The sequence below is a fragment of the Taeniopygia guttata genome, chromosome 17 (genome assembly GCF_048771995.1).
Source record: "Taeniopygia guttata chromosome 17, bTaeGut7.mat, whole genome shotgun sequence".
Lineage (NCBI taxonomy): Eukaryota > Metazoa > Chordata > Aves > Passeriformes > Estrildidae > Taeniopygia > Taeniopygia guttata.
Genome location: NC_133042.1, coordinates 6,843,801 through 6,858,619, shown reverse-complemented (window position 1 = coordinate 6,858,619; position 14,819 = coordinate 6,843,801). Strand labels below are relative to the sequence as shown.

General features: G+C 43.7%; 1 protein-coding gene across 3 annotated transcripts in view; it reads right to left on the bottom strand.

The window, feature by feature from the left end:
• Positions 1–1,886: 1,886 nt before the first annotated feature.
• Positions 1,887–14,819, bottom strand: part of NUP214 (nucleoporin 214) — a 38,510-nt gene continuing 25,577 nt past the window's right edge. For 2 of the 3 annotated variants that reach the window (XM_030286512.4, XM_012578331.5), the window contains exons 29-36: positions 12,031–13,785; positions 10,562–10,632; positions 9,897–10,053; positions 8,447–8,596; positions 7,040–7,211; positions 3,613–3,755; positions 2,777–2,801; positions 1,887–2,095 (exon numbers count right to left, since the gene is read on the bottom strand). In XM_030286512.4, coding sequence (XP_030142372.4) covers positions 2,062–2,095; positions 2,777–2,801; positions 3,613–3,755; positions 7,040–7,211; positions 8,447–8,596; positions 9,897–10,053; positions 10,562–10,632; positions 12,031–13,785 — 2,507 coding nt within the window. In that variant the 3' untranslated portion in view covers positions 1,887–2,061. The remainder of the gene's footprint in view (positions 2,096–2,776; positions 2,802–3,612; positions 3,756–7,039; positions 7,212–8,446; positions 8,597–9,896; positions 10,054–10,561; positions 10,633–12,030; positions 13,786–14,819) is intronic. The other variant, XM_030286511.4, reaches the window with a different exon arrangement.

Genomic DNA, 14,819 nt, shown 5'->3' with positions numbered 1-14,819 from the left:
GGGGCTGGGCTGTTCCAGTCAGGATTTGGGAACAACTGCAAGAAAATGTTATGTTCAGTCAGGGTCTGGGGTAGTTCTAAAGGCACTTCACTTGCCAAGAGTTAAACAGGTACCAAGCAGCAGAGCAGGGACACCCCCCAACTGCTCCCATCGTTCCAAAAGAGAAATTTCAAATGGCTCAGCCTGCCAACACCACATTCTTACCAAGCCAATCTTCTCCACAGCAAGAGGCTTCTGAGCTATCTGGGGGAGCACAGCTGATATGGCCTCTGAGGAGGTGTCACATGCCACACTGAGGGGAGATTAATGCAAAGAATTTAAGGTCAGTGGTTTGGGCCAGCTGCTATTTATAAAGAGGAAAGAAAGCATGACAGCAGTGTCACCTCTAGGCCTTAAGAAATGTTGTCTTGTCAAGGAGAACACACTGGGAAGGGCATGCTTCAATCCATCTTCAGCTTTTCTTCACCTCCAGGCCAGCCAGTTTGGGAGTGTTCTCTCTGTGCCACTGCTGTGGATCACCAGAACTCTCCCTCTTCCCCTGAAGGGGCTGGGAGGTTACACCCAAATCCCAAAAGTGCTCCTCTAACATGACCCATGGCACACCAGGCTGTGAAATCCAGGGCATGTGGAAAAGCCTCGGAGCCCATGGCCTTGCAAAGGCTCTCCACAGCTAAGAACAAACCCTCCTTGTACACTGAATTGCCCACATTTCTTCCTTTATAAAGGAAACCTGCCTAATGTCATTCCCAGGTGCAGAGACAGGAAGGACACCTGGCTCAGCAAGGACAGGATTAAGAAAACATTTTTAGGCAGATTTGAAAAAAAAAAACAATTTCTTCAGGAACTGTTGAAAAATACAAGTAGTTTATAAGGGATATGAAAACAAAAAGTTATCAATTATTTACAATTCCCCAAAATGATCACATGTCAACCAAAACAGAAAATGTCACCTGTCATCGTATCATGAGAAGGTAAAGAAAAAGAAACAATGCAATGTTTCCGCTGGAAACAGAAAATGCAGAACTGCCCAAAACATCCTAATAGGACCAAGAAGAAAAGCCCATCCAATCTGCACGGACTCAGCTAACACAGGAGCTGCTATTTCAAATGTGTTATCCACAGAGCAACAAAACCTGATTGCATCATTTGGAGGCTTCATGGAGGTCAGAGGCATCAAACAGAAAAAGTGTTTGGCCAGAAGCCTTCGGGGCATTCTTTAAAACATTTGTTTAGTATGTTCAAGTATAAACACATGAGAATTTCACAAATTATATTGATTAAAGCCAAAAGCTACAGGAAAAAAAGCACAATCTCATCTCTGTTAGAAAAAAAAATGTATCCAACAGTAGAATCCAGCAACCAAAGAAAAAAAAAAAAAAAAAAAAAAAAAAAAGCAAAATCACTAATGGCTCTAGACGGAGGTCATGTCTGCTTCCAGGGCCAGAAGTTTTCCCCAGAACCTGAGTTCCATTTTTGGGGTTCTGTAAGAGTTACAGAAAGGTAAAAATAGGAGAGCTTTTACTTCCCACCTCTTTGCTGAATGCTACTGCCATGGGAACGTGCTCTGCACGCTGCCAGCTTCTTCCCAGATAATTTCCTATTTCTCCACTAAGCCTCTGGCTCACACATGACTCAGTTTCAGCACTTCACTGAGATAAGCATGTGCCCCATCCTAGACTTAAAATTAGCAGGCCAAACCTCAGCCCCTTCTTCAGAGGCTGGGATAATCAGGCATTCTATTAATGAAAAATGTGCTGGTTTATGTCAGGAACAACTGGAGCTACTCCCTTGTGTAGGGAAGGGATGGACAAGAGAAAACTGAGCTCAGGACACAACCATCTCCTCTTGATGCAGGAAGATAATAAACCCTTCCACCACAGAAAACATCAAGCCAGATAAAATAGTTTAATATAGAGTGAGAGCAAGTATTGCATAAAAATAAGCAAAATCTTTTTCTTAAAAAAAAGTCTGAGAACTCATATTTAGAAGAAAAGCTGGTTGGGTATCGATCATGTGGGTGACTCATGAATGCAGGAGCTACAGGAAAAGTTCAGGATGTTCCTAGCTTCTCCATCCACTAAATCCAGAGGAAGATCTGTGGAGCAAGATAAAAAGAGAACCACAGCAGTGAGTGCTAGAGCTTCCCTCAGGCAGCATTAATTCAGCAGATCTCTCAATCAAACCTCCAGTCTCCTTAGTACCAGGAGCTTTTTATGAGAACACAAAAGTATTTCCAGCCTCTTTCACCTGAGCCTGCAGCAACACACACTGAACTAGATATAATTGTGCTTATTCTAGAGGCTGCCATCTGCAGAGATCCATGTTCTCTCCATCTGACAGGGAAACAAAGTTTAAGAAACTTGCTGGAAGGGATCCAGCCAGGCAGAGGCAGAGCAGATGACAGAGTTAAACTTTAACTGTAAATCATCATCTTACTTCAGCCACAAAAGTACCAATTTATTTCATTCCTTGTTTCAACCTGATAAATGGAGCAGACTCCTGATTCACACACAGAGCTTGAGCACACACATCATGTCCTTGAGAGGTGGAGAAGGAGCATGATCCAAGTGGAAATTTTCTCTTAAGAGACAGGTAAACCTCACTGGAAAGCTCACATCCAGAGCCTGGACTTTGACCTCTGCAGCATCACCAAAATGGAAATCAGAACTAGCATTTAAATGCTATTTTCGGAGTTTGCTCTTGTAAACCATTCCATTCTTTATTCTGATTCAATTCCTATTTTTAAGGAAGAGTTAAGACACAAAATGGTACTTACGTGTTAGGTGATCCAAAACCAAACCCTGAAAGAAAAGCAAGAAAAATAGTTGGTAAAATGGAAAATGAATGCGTAGGATTTGTAGTAAATGTCCCTTCCCACACACAGACTGAAAAATATTTCTTTCCTGCCTTAGGCCAGGAAAAAAAAAGCAATGAGCAGACAATGAAAGTCAAATCTCCATCTACAAGAGATGTGACTTGCCTGGCTCCTAAGAGGGCTTGGCTTTCACTGCTCATCAGCCAGGTCATTCATTAGCAGCCCTGCAGACAATGTGCCTGGTTTGCTCCTCTCTCTCTGAGCTGCTTTCTGGAGGTGGTTTGTGCTTAATGCAGGCCCCTGGTGTCAGGCAGCCACCAGGGAACGTGGCATTGCACAGGCTCTGCTCTGAGCCCTGCCTAAATCACTGTGGCTTCACTGAACTGCAGCAGAAAAACATTTGGCTGTTGGTGCTCCAGCTCAATTTTTCAGTGCATATTCCTCTAACACTAAGTACTTGCAGCACTGATATCCAAGCACGTGGTACTGAAGAAATATTCCTTATTTCTCAGTATTTTCCTTTGAGGAGAAAGAGCAACTCCACAGAAGGGGTGAAAAGCAATAATCAGATGAGGTGTGCAGAGCAGCAGTGATGTGCTGACATTGCACACAGCAGATCAGTGATGGAATTAGGAGCTGAAGGCTGAAAAGGTGCTATATCCACCCTGCACCTCAATTCCCATGGACATGGTGCCTTCCCTACAGCAGATTTTTGGGAGAGAGTTGAGGAGTCCCACCCAATTTCCAGGGAAAACCAGAGACATGGGGGCTGTTAGGGTGATTTTAGCCTCTCCTACCTCCTCCACCTGTCCCAAAAGCTGAGAATCCACTGCTTTGTGCTCCAAAGCCTGTGCCCTGTTGGGACAGGGAGCCAAACGTGGGTGTGTTCTGGTTTGCCAAGGTGCCAAATGATGCTGTGTTGTTACTGGTACCACCAAACCTGCAGGTTTTAAAGAGAAAAACTGAGTTTGCAAACATCTTCTCACTTACACTGGAAGTTTGTCCCCATAACCACGACAACGAGGATGCATCAAAGGCTGAGACCAGCTGATATGAATAATTGTTCATTTGGAAAGACATTTCCTGCTTTGGGAGAGGTCCCATTCTTGACACACACAGAGTATGTTTTCAAGTGCTTGGAAATACAAACTTCGGCCACAGGATGCTATTTTAATTCACCCGTGTGTGGTTTTCACCAAGAGGACAGCATCGTTTCACTTCACCAACAGGGCAGCAAACACAGAATTGGTATGAGGTGCTCAAAGCCAGAGCACAAAGCAGAGCCCAGATACAAAACCCAGATTCCCCAATTTCAGAGGGTTCCTTTCCCATTGCCCAGAGAAATGTGCAAATTTCTCAATTCCTTTCTCTCCCCAGCCCATTTTGAACCACACAAGGTTTCAATGCTTCCCTGAAGATCTGCACCAACCTGGCACTTCTCCCCACCACCTCTAACTAATCACTTCCCTAATTGCCTTTGGGGACTGAAATGAGAAACACTTTTATATATGGAAATGTGTCTTTCTCCACCCACTCTGTCCAACCAGGCAGCACAAAGCTCTCAGTGTGACACACTAATGAGACCATGACATGCAGTATGTTTCTCTGCCCTTCCTTCCATTCTGAATATAAGAAATGTTCTCAAAGAACGACCTTCAAGTTTAACTTAAAGTGGGCAAAATGCAGACACAAGATTTCCAAATGACAATTTCTGCTAAAGCTCTGCAAGTGAACAACAATCCTAAAACCCAGCAGCAGCCTGAGCAGAGCTGGACACGTCACAGGGTGCCAGCTCTGCCAGGCTGTGTCTCACACAAACTCCTGTCATTTCTCACTTGAAACACAACCTGACAGCACGTTAACCCACCTCTCCATCCATCCACATCTAGGAGACTTTAAAAAACCCAAAACACAGACCTACATCAAAAGCTATCTCTCCAGACAAAAGACAGCCCTGGTAGCAATGTGACAAGCAATTCACCTGGCAAAGGACATCACCTCTCCTCTCCCAGACACTGCTTCCACAGACAGCAGCAGATACCAGGGGCAGCTCTGTGACTCTGCATCTCTGGTCCTGCTTTGGCTTCTCACCTCTGTACTGCAGGCAGCACTCAGAACCACAAAATGTGCTTTTCTTAGGAAAAGCACAACAGATTTTTTTTTTAGTTTTTCTAAAAAGAAGCAAGATTGGGTGATGTGTTTAGAACAAGAGGTTTTACACTGGTCCATCTTCTCAGGACTGTGCTACAACACACAAATCCTGTCTATCTTGTGTAAGGAAGAGGAGGTGAAAATAGTGACAAGAAAACTTGTGGTTCAAACTGCTCCTTTCAGCTGCAATCAGAAGAGGCCTGTTGGAAAGGCTACACACAGTTTAAGAAACAGCTTAATATGAAAAGATTTTTTTCCAGACACATAAAAGACATGAAATGCAGTCATTGCCTGGTAACATATTAATCCAGTCTATCTTGACCAAATTTTCAGGTCTTTTGTAAAGCTGCTGTGCAAAACACAACTGAGATGCACTTGAGGTTAGTTTATAAAAGCAAAACATTATTTGCCCACCAACAGTTGGAACTGTAGGCTCTGAAGAAGTGTAGTGGTTTCTATTTCTGCCACCCCCATAATTTATTGAGTGATGCAGATTTTTCAGAATTGAAGCAGTATGAATCACATGTATTTAAGTCAGCAGAGTATTCTCAGCAACTTCGAGCTAATACAACACCATGTATTTGCAAGTGACTTCTTTGGACTTGGGATTTTTAAAGTTTCACTTCAAGAGAAAGGCTAAAAGGAAGTCCTGCACAGATGCTACATTATACTGCAGAATTAAACTATTGCTCAACATTTTGTGATGAGATTTGGATTTCTGTAAATATGCCTGGGAATTCTGCACACTCTTTTAAAGTTTTAAAATCAACATCCTCAGGTAACTCTGAAAATATCAGACTGAGTCTGTACCTTTCTAGTAGAGAAAAAATTGTCAAAGCTTCCCACAAGTTAAGTCACTGTGTTATCTTCCTTGAGTCTGCAGACTGCTTATGCAAGACCTCTTTTCCATCAACATGCTGCTTGTTCTGAATCCCATTTTATCTTTAAGCTCTCCATGTTGTCACTAAGCAGATCCAGTCTCAGTACAAAATCCTGCAGCACAATGGCTGGATGTTGGAACTGAACAAACTAGCAGTTGATTTAAGCTAAGTCATCCCTACAAACACATGCTTCTTTTAAGATTTAATTAAGTTGCCTGTATTTTCACCCTTTCCAAAGGGACTCCTCAATCTGCTGCACATTCTGGACAGCAGGAGCACGTGGCTGAAGCCTGCCCCAGCTCAGGGGTACCTGCCCACACCTCACAGGGAATTAACAAGTCACACTTCTGGATGTCCCCTGTGCCTTATGTAAAGGCAGTTCCCCCTGAAACCAGACTAAGAGACAAACACTTATGAAATATATAAACACCAAGACTGGGGAGACATCCGGTTTCCTCTCCACACTGGAGGTTTTTCTTTTTTTAATTGGCTCTGTTCAGTCTGACTGTAACTGCAGGACATGAAGGAGTGTTGCTGGCTGGTAGCACAATGCTTGAACAACTGCATTTGCTGCGTTCTGCAGAAGCTGCTTGGCAAGGTTTGGAATTTTGTATTTGATGAACAAAGCAAGGAATGATGTGCTCTCTGTTCTGGTGCCAAACACAGGCTTAGGGGACACAGGAGCAGGTAAAAACAATCAGGAAGGGATAAATATAAAGAGCTCTGGGAGCACAGACTGTTTCAAGTGCCTCATCCCACAGGTGAGAGAACAGCCTGAATTCTCATTAGCATCTCTAGCCCAAATATAACCAGAGGATAAAGTGTCTGGACAGAGTAAGAGATAACAATAATTGTTTTCTTTGCTAGGCATAGTTTGTAGCCCTAGATTTGCACTCATTAAATGCACACAGAGAAAATACAAAATACCCCTGCATTTCCTCACGGAGCTGCAAGCTGACATCTCAAAAGCTAAAGATTCAACACGGGAGTTACCAGCATTAAAATGACCACACTCATTCCTTCCTTTGGGGTGCGAGTTTTAGTTTTATACCTTGATTGGTTTTGTCTTTTAAACAATCAAACCAAGGACACTTTGATCTTACCAGTCAGTGACAGAACATATTCTTCATGTAAAAGCAGAGGTAACCAAGCAGAACCTTGTCATGCAAGGGGGTTGTTTTCCCTGGCTTACCCAAATCCTCCAGCGCTGGCTGCTGCCGTCCCCTCGCCGAACACTTTGCCTCCCGTTGAGCCCAGAGGGCTTGAAAAGGTTGGGGCTGAACCGAATGCTGGCACCCCTCCAAACCCAGGGGATCCCCCGAAAGTGGGAGGGCTGCCAAACACTGGAGCAGCACCGAAGCCACCTGAGCAAAACAGAGGCAAAAAAGGGGACAAGAATATCACATAAACAATAATGCAGAGAGAGAAAACAAAGAGCAGTTTTCCAGGTAGATAACGGGGTGTTCATCCTATCATAGGGACACCAATTTATAGAACTAATTCCAATCTGCAGGGTGTTTTGTTGCAAGAGATATGGGTAAGAGAAGTGCCTGAATGCATGAAAGAAAACTGCAACTGGCAAGCCTCCCCCATCTCTTAAGATCAGAGAGTAGATGCAAACTTGGGTTTTAGGTGCTTCAGTGATGCAAAGATTTGGGAGGTAGGGTACGATCTATTCCTGGTTTAAGTGGTGGAAACTAAAATGGAAGGATTAAATGCCAGGTCAGTGGAACTGCCTGCAGGGAATTGAGAACTTATCTCTGTTCTTGGCAATTTCTGTTCAGGGGTTAGCTGCCTCCTGCAGCTCTGAATGGATTTCTACCCAGATTTTTTCTCCATATGTTCATCTGCTGATATTATTGGCCTGTTTCACTGTGGAACATGAATGACACCTGCTCTTTTATTTGACCAGGGATAAGGATGGGATACCACTGCACATTTTAATACCCAGGGTGAAATTCCAGTCCATGCCAAGGTAATGGATACTGTTTGGCTGTAAACACAAAAGGTCTGGAAAAAAAATAAATGCTAGGCCTGAATTATTTAAAGGCAGATCAGATATTTTGTTACCTCTATCTCTAGGAAGTTAAGAGCATTTATCCCAGGGGCTGAAGCTTTGGTCAGCAAAGACTCTCTTTAGCAATGCATATTCACATGTTTCACTTTCCTTTTTCCACTATTTTAAGTAGTGAAATGGGGATAAAAGAGGTTACAAAACCCAGAGCAAAGTTTGTAAGATAATATTCCAAGGAAGTATCTAAAATAGGAAAAATGTATTCAGTTCCATGTTCTGTACTCTTGACTTTACAGAACATAAAACCAGAACTAAATTACACAGCTCTCAGCCCTTAAATTGCAACAGAAATTTTTGGAATGAACACCTGAGGATGTGGTTTACTGGATGCTGCATAAGAGAGAGTAAAATTCTGCCTTGGACCCACCAGTTAAAGCTCCATTCACTCAGCCATTATTTTTCATTTATTGTTCAGAGACAATTCTTGTCCGTGCACCGAGTCCAGGCTGTGGACAGCTAAGTGGCAGAACAGCAAATATCTCCCAGACAGTGAGGGCTGTCCTAGTGGGTGCATTCCCAAAGTACCTGCTTTGTTTGGACTGGAGAACCCAAAGCCTTGGGAGGCCACACTTCCACCACCAGAGCTGAAAGTGCCCGTAGGCTTCTGCTCTCCAAAGGAGGAGCTGCCAAAGCCAAAAGTCTTTGCTCCGCTGTTTCCAAATAAGCTTGAAGAATCTGGGGAGATGAGGAATATTTATAAACAGCCAATACTCAGAGCAGACAATATTCTACACTGCATTTCATTAGTTGAAGCAGGAGAAGGGAAAATTACTTTTCTTTCCACAACCCCCAAGCACACAATGAACATCACACTGAAAACAACACAGGCAGAAGCCAAGTTTTCCCTAATTCCTACAGGACTTTGTAGTTGCACCAAGATCTGGATTTGATAGACCACTAACAACCCTTTATTGCTGCAATCTAGTAAATCACCAAGAGGGATAATTTGTTTAGATGCATCCTGTGCCCCAGTCAGTAAAAGACAATTCCTTAAGTGAGAAATCCCAGCAGCTACAATCAGTCTCTCCAGACAACACAAATATCAGCAAACCACAAATTAAAGGTTCTTAGCTGTTTTGGCAATGCTCAGTAGTTCTACACAAGATTATCTAACAGGACCTTAAAGTAGGAGCCAAACTTCTCCAGCCTTGATGAGAAATAACTAATTTTTTCATCCTTCATAAGCCTACAGGGAGTTTTTGCATCTAGAGGCAGGACACAGAACAACCAAAGCTTTTCTGTGGTGAACCATCTGTTTTGTTTCATCACAAACCCCAGAACTGCATTAAATGATTAAATTAGCAAGGTTAGAAAACTGACCTCGACCATTAATCCCAATGGATCATTAAAGATGTAATAAAATAAATGGATTTTCTCTCTTAAGGCTTCAAGTGCTACTTCTAACCACTTGCAGCACTAATTCTACAGTTTTCCTTTGTTTCCCAACTTTCATGTTCAGCCACTGCTTCCCCTTCTTTGTGCTTTCTACCTGCCTATCCATAGGTCACAGCAAATTTTGATAAAGTACCTTGTATGTGCTGCATAAAGATATTAACATTTAGGCAGAGGTTAACAAAAATTCTCTCCCTCACATATTGATTCTTTGCAATTTTTACAGTCTTAGGGTGATGAGAGATGATCAAAGCTTTCTAACTTCCAACTAAGTTGGAGGCAGAAATTCAGTGACAAGAATTTTGAGTATTTCATTTTAAGGAAGGATTTAGACAAGAATTCTCTACAGAATATAGATATTATTCACACTTCTTGCATCTGCTTGTTTGTTTCAATGGCTTTTGTTTTCCATAAACCTAGAAGAAAAATTCTGGATTGCACATCACACATACTCTGGTTACTCCCTCAAAGCCTTTCATATTAACACACAATTTACTCGAAAACAATCAGCAGAAAAGCAGATGGGCTCACAAAAGCAGATGGAAATCACAGCACATCTTGTATTCTTGTTTTGCTCACTCACTCTGAGAAGATGTGGATCCAAATCCTCCACTGGAGGAACTGAAGGGATTCTTATTGGCTGCATCCTGGCTTGGCTTTCCTCCCAAACCACTGAAGAAGCCTCCACCTCTCCCACCACTTCCAGTTCCAAACAAGCCTCCAGTGGAGGAAGATGGCTGCTAGAACACAAAAAGGACAAAAAACGAATTTAAGCAAAGTCAAAGCAGCACATGCTCCCAACCAAGGCTGTTCTGCCTGGGCCTTTTCTCTGGATGTCTGAAGGGGCTGACAAAGCAGCCAGCAATCACTTTCCAAAATAGAATGCCATGAAATTTTATTTAAGTCTGTCTTAAATCTTGTCCACAGCATAGAATAATGCCTTCGAGGCTTGCCCTACACTTGCCCTACTTTCCACTTAGCATAGAACAAAGGCAAGAGACTTACTGCATCTATCTTATCTTGCATGTGATAAAATGTTTGTGTCTCCATACATGAATACCCCCTGGAGTATTTATGCAGATGCTCTGGTGCTTACCACAACAGCAAATATCTCCAGTACAGACTGGGACATCTTTTATTTAACACATCAAACTGTGTTTTTAAATAAATTATCAGAAATAGGGAACCCTGACCAAGTCCCCCACATGTAACAGCCCTTTGTTTCTACAAAAAGCCATAAATACTTGCCTGGCCAAAGACAGTGCCTCCAGTATTTGCTGCTTGCCCAAATACAGAACCTGTGTTACTAGAACCAAAACCTATGAGAAAAAAGGAAAATTAACCACCAACACTATTACCACAGTGTAAGACATTCAGGAAGGTGACACTAGACCAGGACAGGATAAGGACAAGTCTTGCATGGGGATACAAATTATGTTACATATCTAGGCTGGACAAATACAAAGCATGTGCCAACACACAAATAATAAATTACATTGATAGTTTATATGAAAGTCATTCTCATTCTCTCTTTGGCCAACTTAAATATAGACAATAGAAGGCCTTTTCACTTGTGGGATTGTTGCTAACACCAAGAGAATTGGATTTCTGTTAACGTGGCTACAATAATACTGCAAGTCGTGCACAAGCACTGGAGCATTCTGATTGCCCCTGTGTAAAGAGGATCTGAGCTTTGTTACCTGAAGACTCCTGTTAAAGATAATGAAATGTTTTGATTAAAAAAAGAACTCCCCTTTCCATTTCCCACTTCACTTAAATGTGCCTTTTGTAATAAAACTTGCATCTCTATAATTAGGAACACCTTTCTCGAGCAGAGTTCACTTCCCACAATTTAACTGTTCTCTGCTACTGTAGTTAAAATGAGCAAGCAGTTGCCTGCAGTGCCATCATTTTTAATTAAATGAACCTAATTAGTTTTTCTTCCTTGGAAATACATGCTCTCCATTATTACAATGCACTTGTCACTTTTCCCTGGGAGCTCTCTGAAGATTGTACAGAATAACCTTTGGAAAAGCCCCAACAATACACTGAGCATGTGGAGAACAAAAAGGGACTGACCAAGGAGGCTTGGTCTGTGCAAGAATCCAATTTAACTGTGTGGACAGGTAGCTAAAGCTTGTGTTACTGCTATATTTAATTTTGAAATGCTTCCAAATGCAAAAGTGGATTTAACAGATTTTTCCCTGCAAAGCCACCACTTTGAGGGCTTAATTTTTTTTTTTTTTTTTGCCATGTACATCCACTGTTGCATTTGTTCAGTGCAGGCCACTGAAGGAAGTGCTGCATCTGTGTTTATTCATTGCCTTGGTTATGGTCTCAAAGCTGCTCTGTGCCTTTGGTGCAACAATTTACAACACTTCCAGTTACTGTGCAGCAGGCAGGATAATATGTAATTCAAAATTAAATTAAGGTAGACTAGTAAGTATAAAATGAAGGATGACAAGGCTACATTCAGAGGCCTGCTGATGAATAGTGAAGCAGAGCAAAAGCTTCTTTTGCCTCCAACATTAGTCTGCTTCTCACATACACTGCAGCTCTTGTTATTACTAATTGAAAACAAAACAGAACAAAACCAAACCAGAAAAATGAGACCCATCAGGTGCCATAGGGGAAAAAAAGGCATGAATGCCATCCTGCTTTCCCCAGTGATACACTCCAAGCCAGACAGTGCCACTGGGCCAACGCTCTGCTCTTACCTGAGGCCTGGCAGAAGCTGAACCCAGCAGAGGACGTGGTGGTGGTGACAGCAGCAGTGCTACCGAACACAGATCCCCCTTGCCCAAAGCCAGTGCTCTGCCCAAACACGGGAGGGCTGCTCTGCCCAAAGAGCACCCCGCCCGTGCTGGCTGGCTGGCCAAAGGAGAAGGAGCTGGGGCTGTTGGTGCTGGCCGGGGATCCAAAAACATTCCCACTGCTCGAGGCTGCTGTAGAAGCTGCTGGCTGGCCAAAGGCTGGCATTGTCCCAAACCCAGACTGGCTGAAGGTAAAGCCACTTGCAGAACTGCTTGCAGGTTGTCCAAAGACTGGTGCTGGCCCAAAGGCTGGCTGGCCAAAGCCCCCCGTGGTGGTGGTGCCAAAAGCAGAAGTACCAAAGGCTGAGGTGGCAGCCTGGGTGGTGGCTGTGGCCGTGGACAGAGTGCTGGTGGTGAGCTGCCCAAAGGGAGAGGATGCTGTGGTACCTGCTGGGAGCTGCCCAAAAACGGGCTGTGTGGAAGGAGCAGCAGCTGCCTCCCCGGCAGGCTGGGTAAACGCCGAGCCAGAAGAGCTGGAGCTCGGCGGCTGAGAGAACACCGAGGAGCCTGCAGAAGTGGGGGCAAACACAGAGGCAACAGCAGCTGGACTCTGCACACCTGTAGGAACATCAGAGGTAGCGGCCAGAGCACCTGTGGCTTCTGCAGGAGAGGCAACACTTGCTGTGGAGGTTGTTGCTGAGACATTCTGATCTGGTGGGGCGACTGTGGAGACAGCGGGAGGCACCGGGGCCTTCAGATCGCTGGTGGAGGTGGGAGCAGCCACAGTGTCAGGGGGAGGTGGTGCCACTGTGGTCCCAGAGCCCTCTGGGACAGTGTCCCCAGCTGTGGCCTGGGGTAAAGCTGGTTCTTTAAGTGGCTCTGAGAGCTGTGCCTGGGGCTGTGGCACTGGAGGTGAAGACACAGGTGCTACAGCTTCATTTTCAGATGTTTTTTCTGACCCAGGTGGTAATTTGGCATCCCCTGCAGACTTACTGGAAGCTGTAGCAGGGACAGCAGTTTGTGACGAACTTGAGAAACCTCCAAACGAGAGGGATGTTGAAGCAGGGAGAGTAGAAGGGGCAGAGGCAGAAGTGCTCATACTGTTTGTTTGCTGAATACCAAATGAAAAGGTGGGTTTGCTGCCACCAGAGCTTCCAAGATTAAACACCCCAGAAGACCCTGTGCTGGTTAACTGGACATTGCCAAAGAGACTGCCTGTGGCACTAGTGCTGCTGGACAGGGATGCTGTGCCAGCTGACGTGACTGATGTTGAAGCAGCTTCTCCAGCTTTTCCTAAAGTCAGGGGAGCAGAAAAATTAAACCCAGAAGGTATTGTAGACACTTTAGTTGACGGTGTTCCTGCAACACTGGTAGATGGTGCTTTACTGGTGGTCTTGGCATTATCATCTACTTGACCAACTCGCAGTCCTGAGAAGCTCCCAAGAGTTTCCCCAGCCAGGTTGCCCTGAAACAAGTGATCTCCTGGTTTGGATGGAGTAATATCCAACTTGCCAGATGTTGTGGAAGGAGCAGAAGATGATGTTGCAGCAGCTTTGTTTGACTGGGTGCCATCTGCTGAGGAGCTGCCTCCTGCTACACCTCCTGGAGCACTTGCTGATTTGTGGGACCCAAATACAAAGGAGGGCTCGGGGATTGCTCCAAGTTTGGAACTCCCAGCAAACAAAAATGAATCTGGCTGGGCTGATTCTTTTGCAGGGGCTGTCAGTGAGAGAGACAGAGGTAACAAATGGAGTTAGGGTATGCAAAGCTCAGTTATCATTCTTGCAATAATGGTCCATTTTAGTGCTTCACAGACTGTCAGTGTTCTTGCCTCAAAACTATAAAGCCTCTATCCATCAGATAACTGCAACCTTCATATCCATTCAGGACACAGCAGTGACACCTGAAGCCTTAATGGCCAGGGTAGCAGTGACAAACTGTCACATCACAGCCTCCACTTAACCACCCTTCTCTCTGAGTACAGACAACTCCAGCCTTTGGCTTCTATTTCTTTTTCAGCAGTTTGATAAAAACATGAAAGACTTGGTTATTACAGATAATTTTCTACTGACACCACTTTCACCTCTTCTTACTTGGTTCAGGTAAAAAATTCCTCACATTTACTACAGCACTTTCTTTTTAAACCAATGGCTCAGAACAGTTAAGGTCATAAAAATACTTTCTGACAGTTGAAGAGTCTTCTACAAAATCAAATCTTTCTTTACAAATTCAGCTATTTATAGACCACCAACCAGCTTTGATACAGGCTGTTTTCAGCTTTGAAAAACTAGAGAAAAACTCTCAAATATAATTGACAAAGCAGCTCCATTTCTAAACTACACTGCTGTCCAACAGTGTGAAACCGCTGAAGTTTTAAGGGAGACTGGGCTAGTTTTATTTAATGTACTGTCACTTCATTTCTGAGCACCAAACAAATTCTGACTTGAAAACACTGCACCGGTGTTTGGACAAAATACAGGAAATCTGCATGAAGATCAAACAACAGAGTAAAAGCTTCTTAGCAGATCTGGTATAATCCTTGTGTTTTCCTCTATATTAAGTATATTTAAGTAAATGACACTCAATAATGTAGCTTTTTTCCCCCTCCTAAGGCCCTGAAATTACATTCTGTAGTTCTTCCATTATCAATTACAGAGACATAGGTGCTCCTACCAGTTTCCAGAACAGAGTGAAGTACCTGGCCTCACACAATGCTGTGGTTTTCAAGCCTGCCTCCTGTACCTCCCACTCCT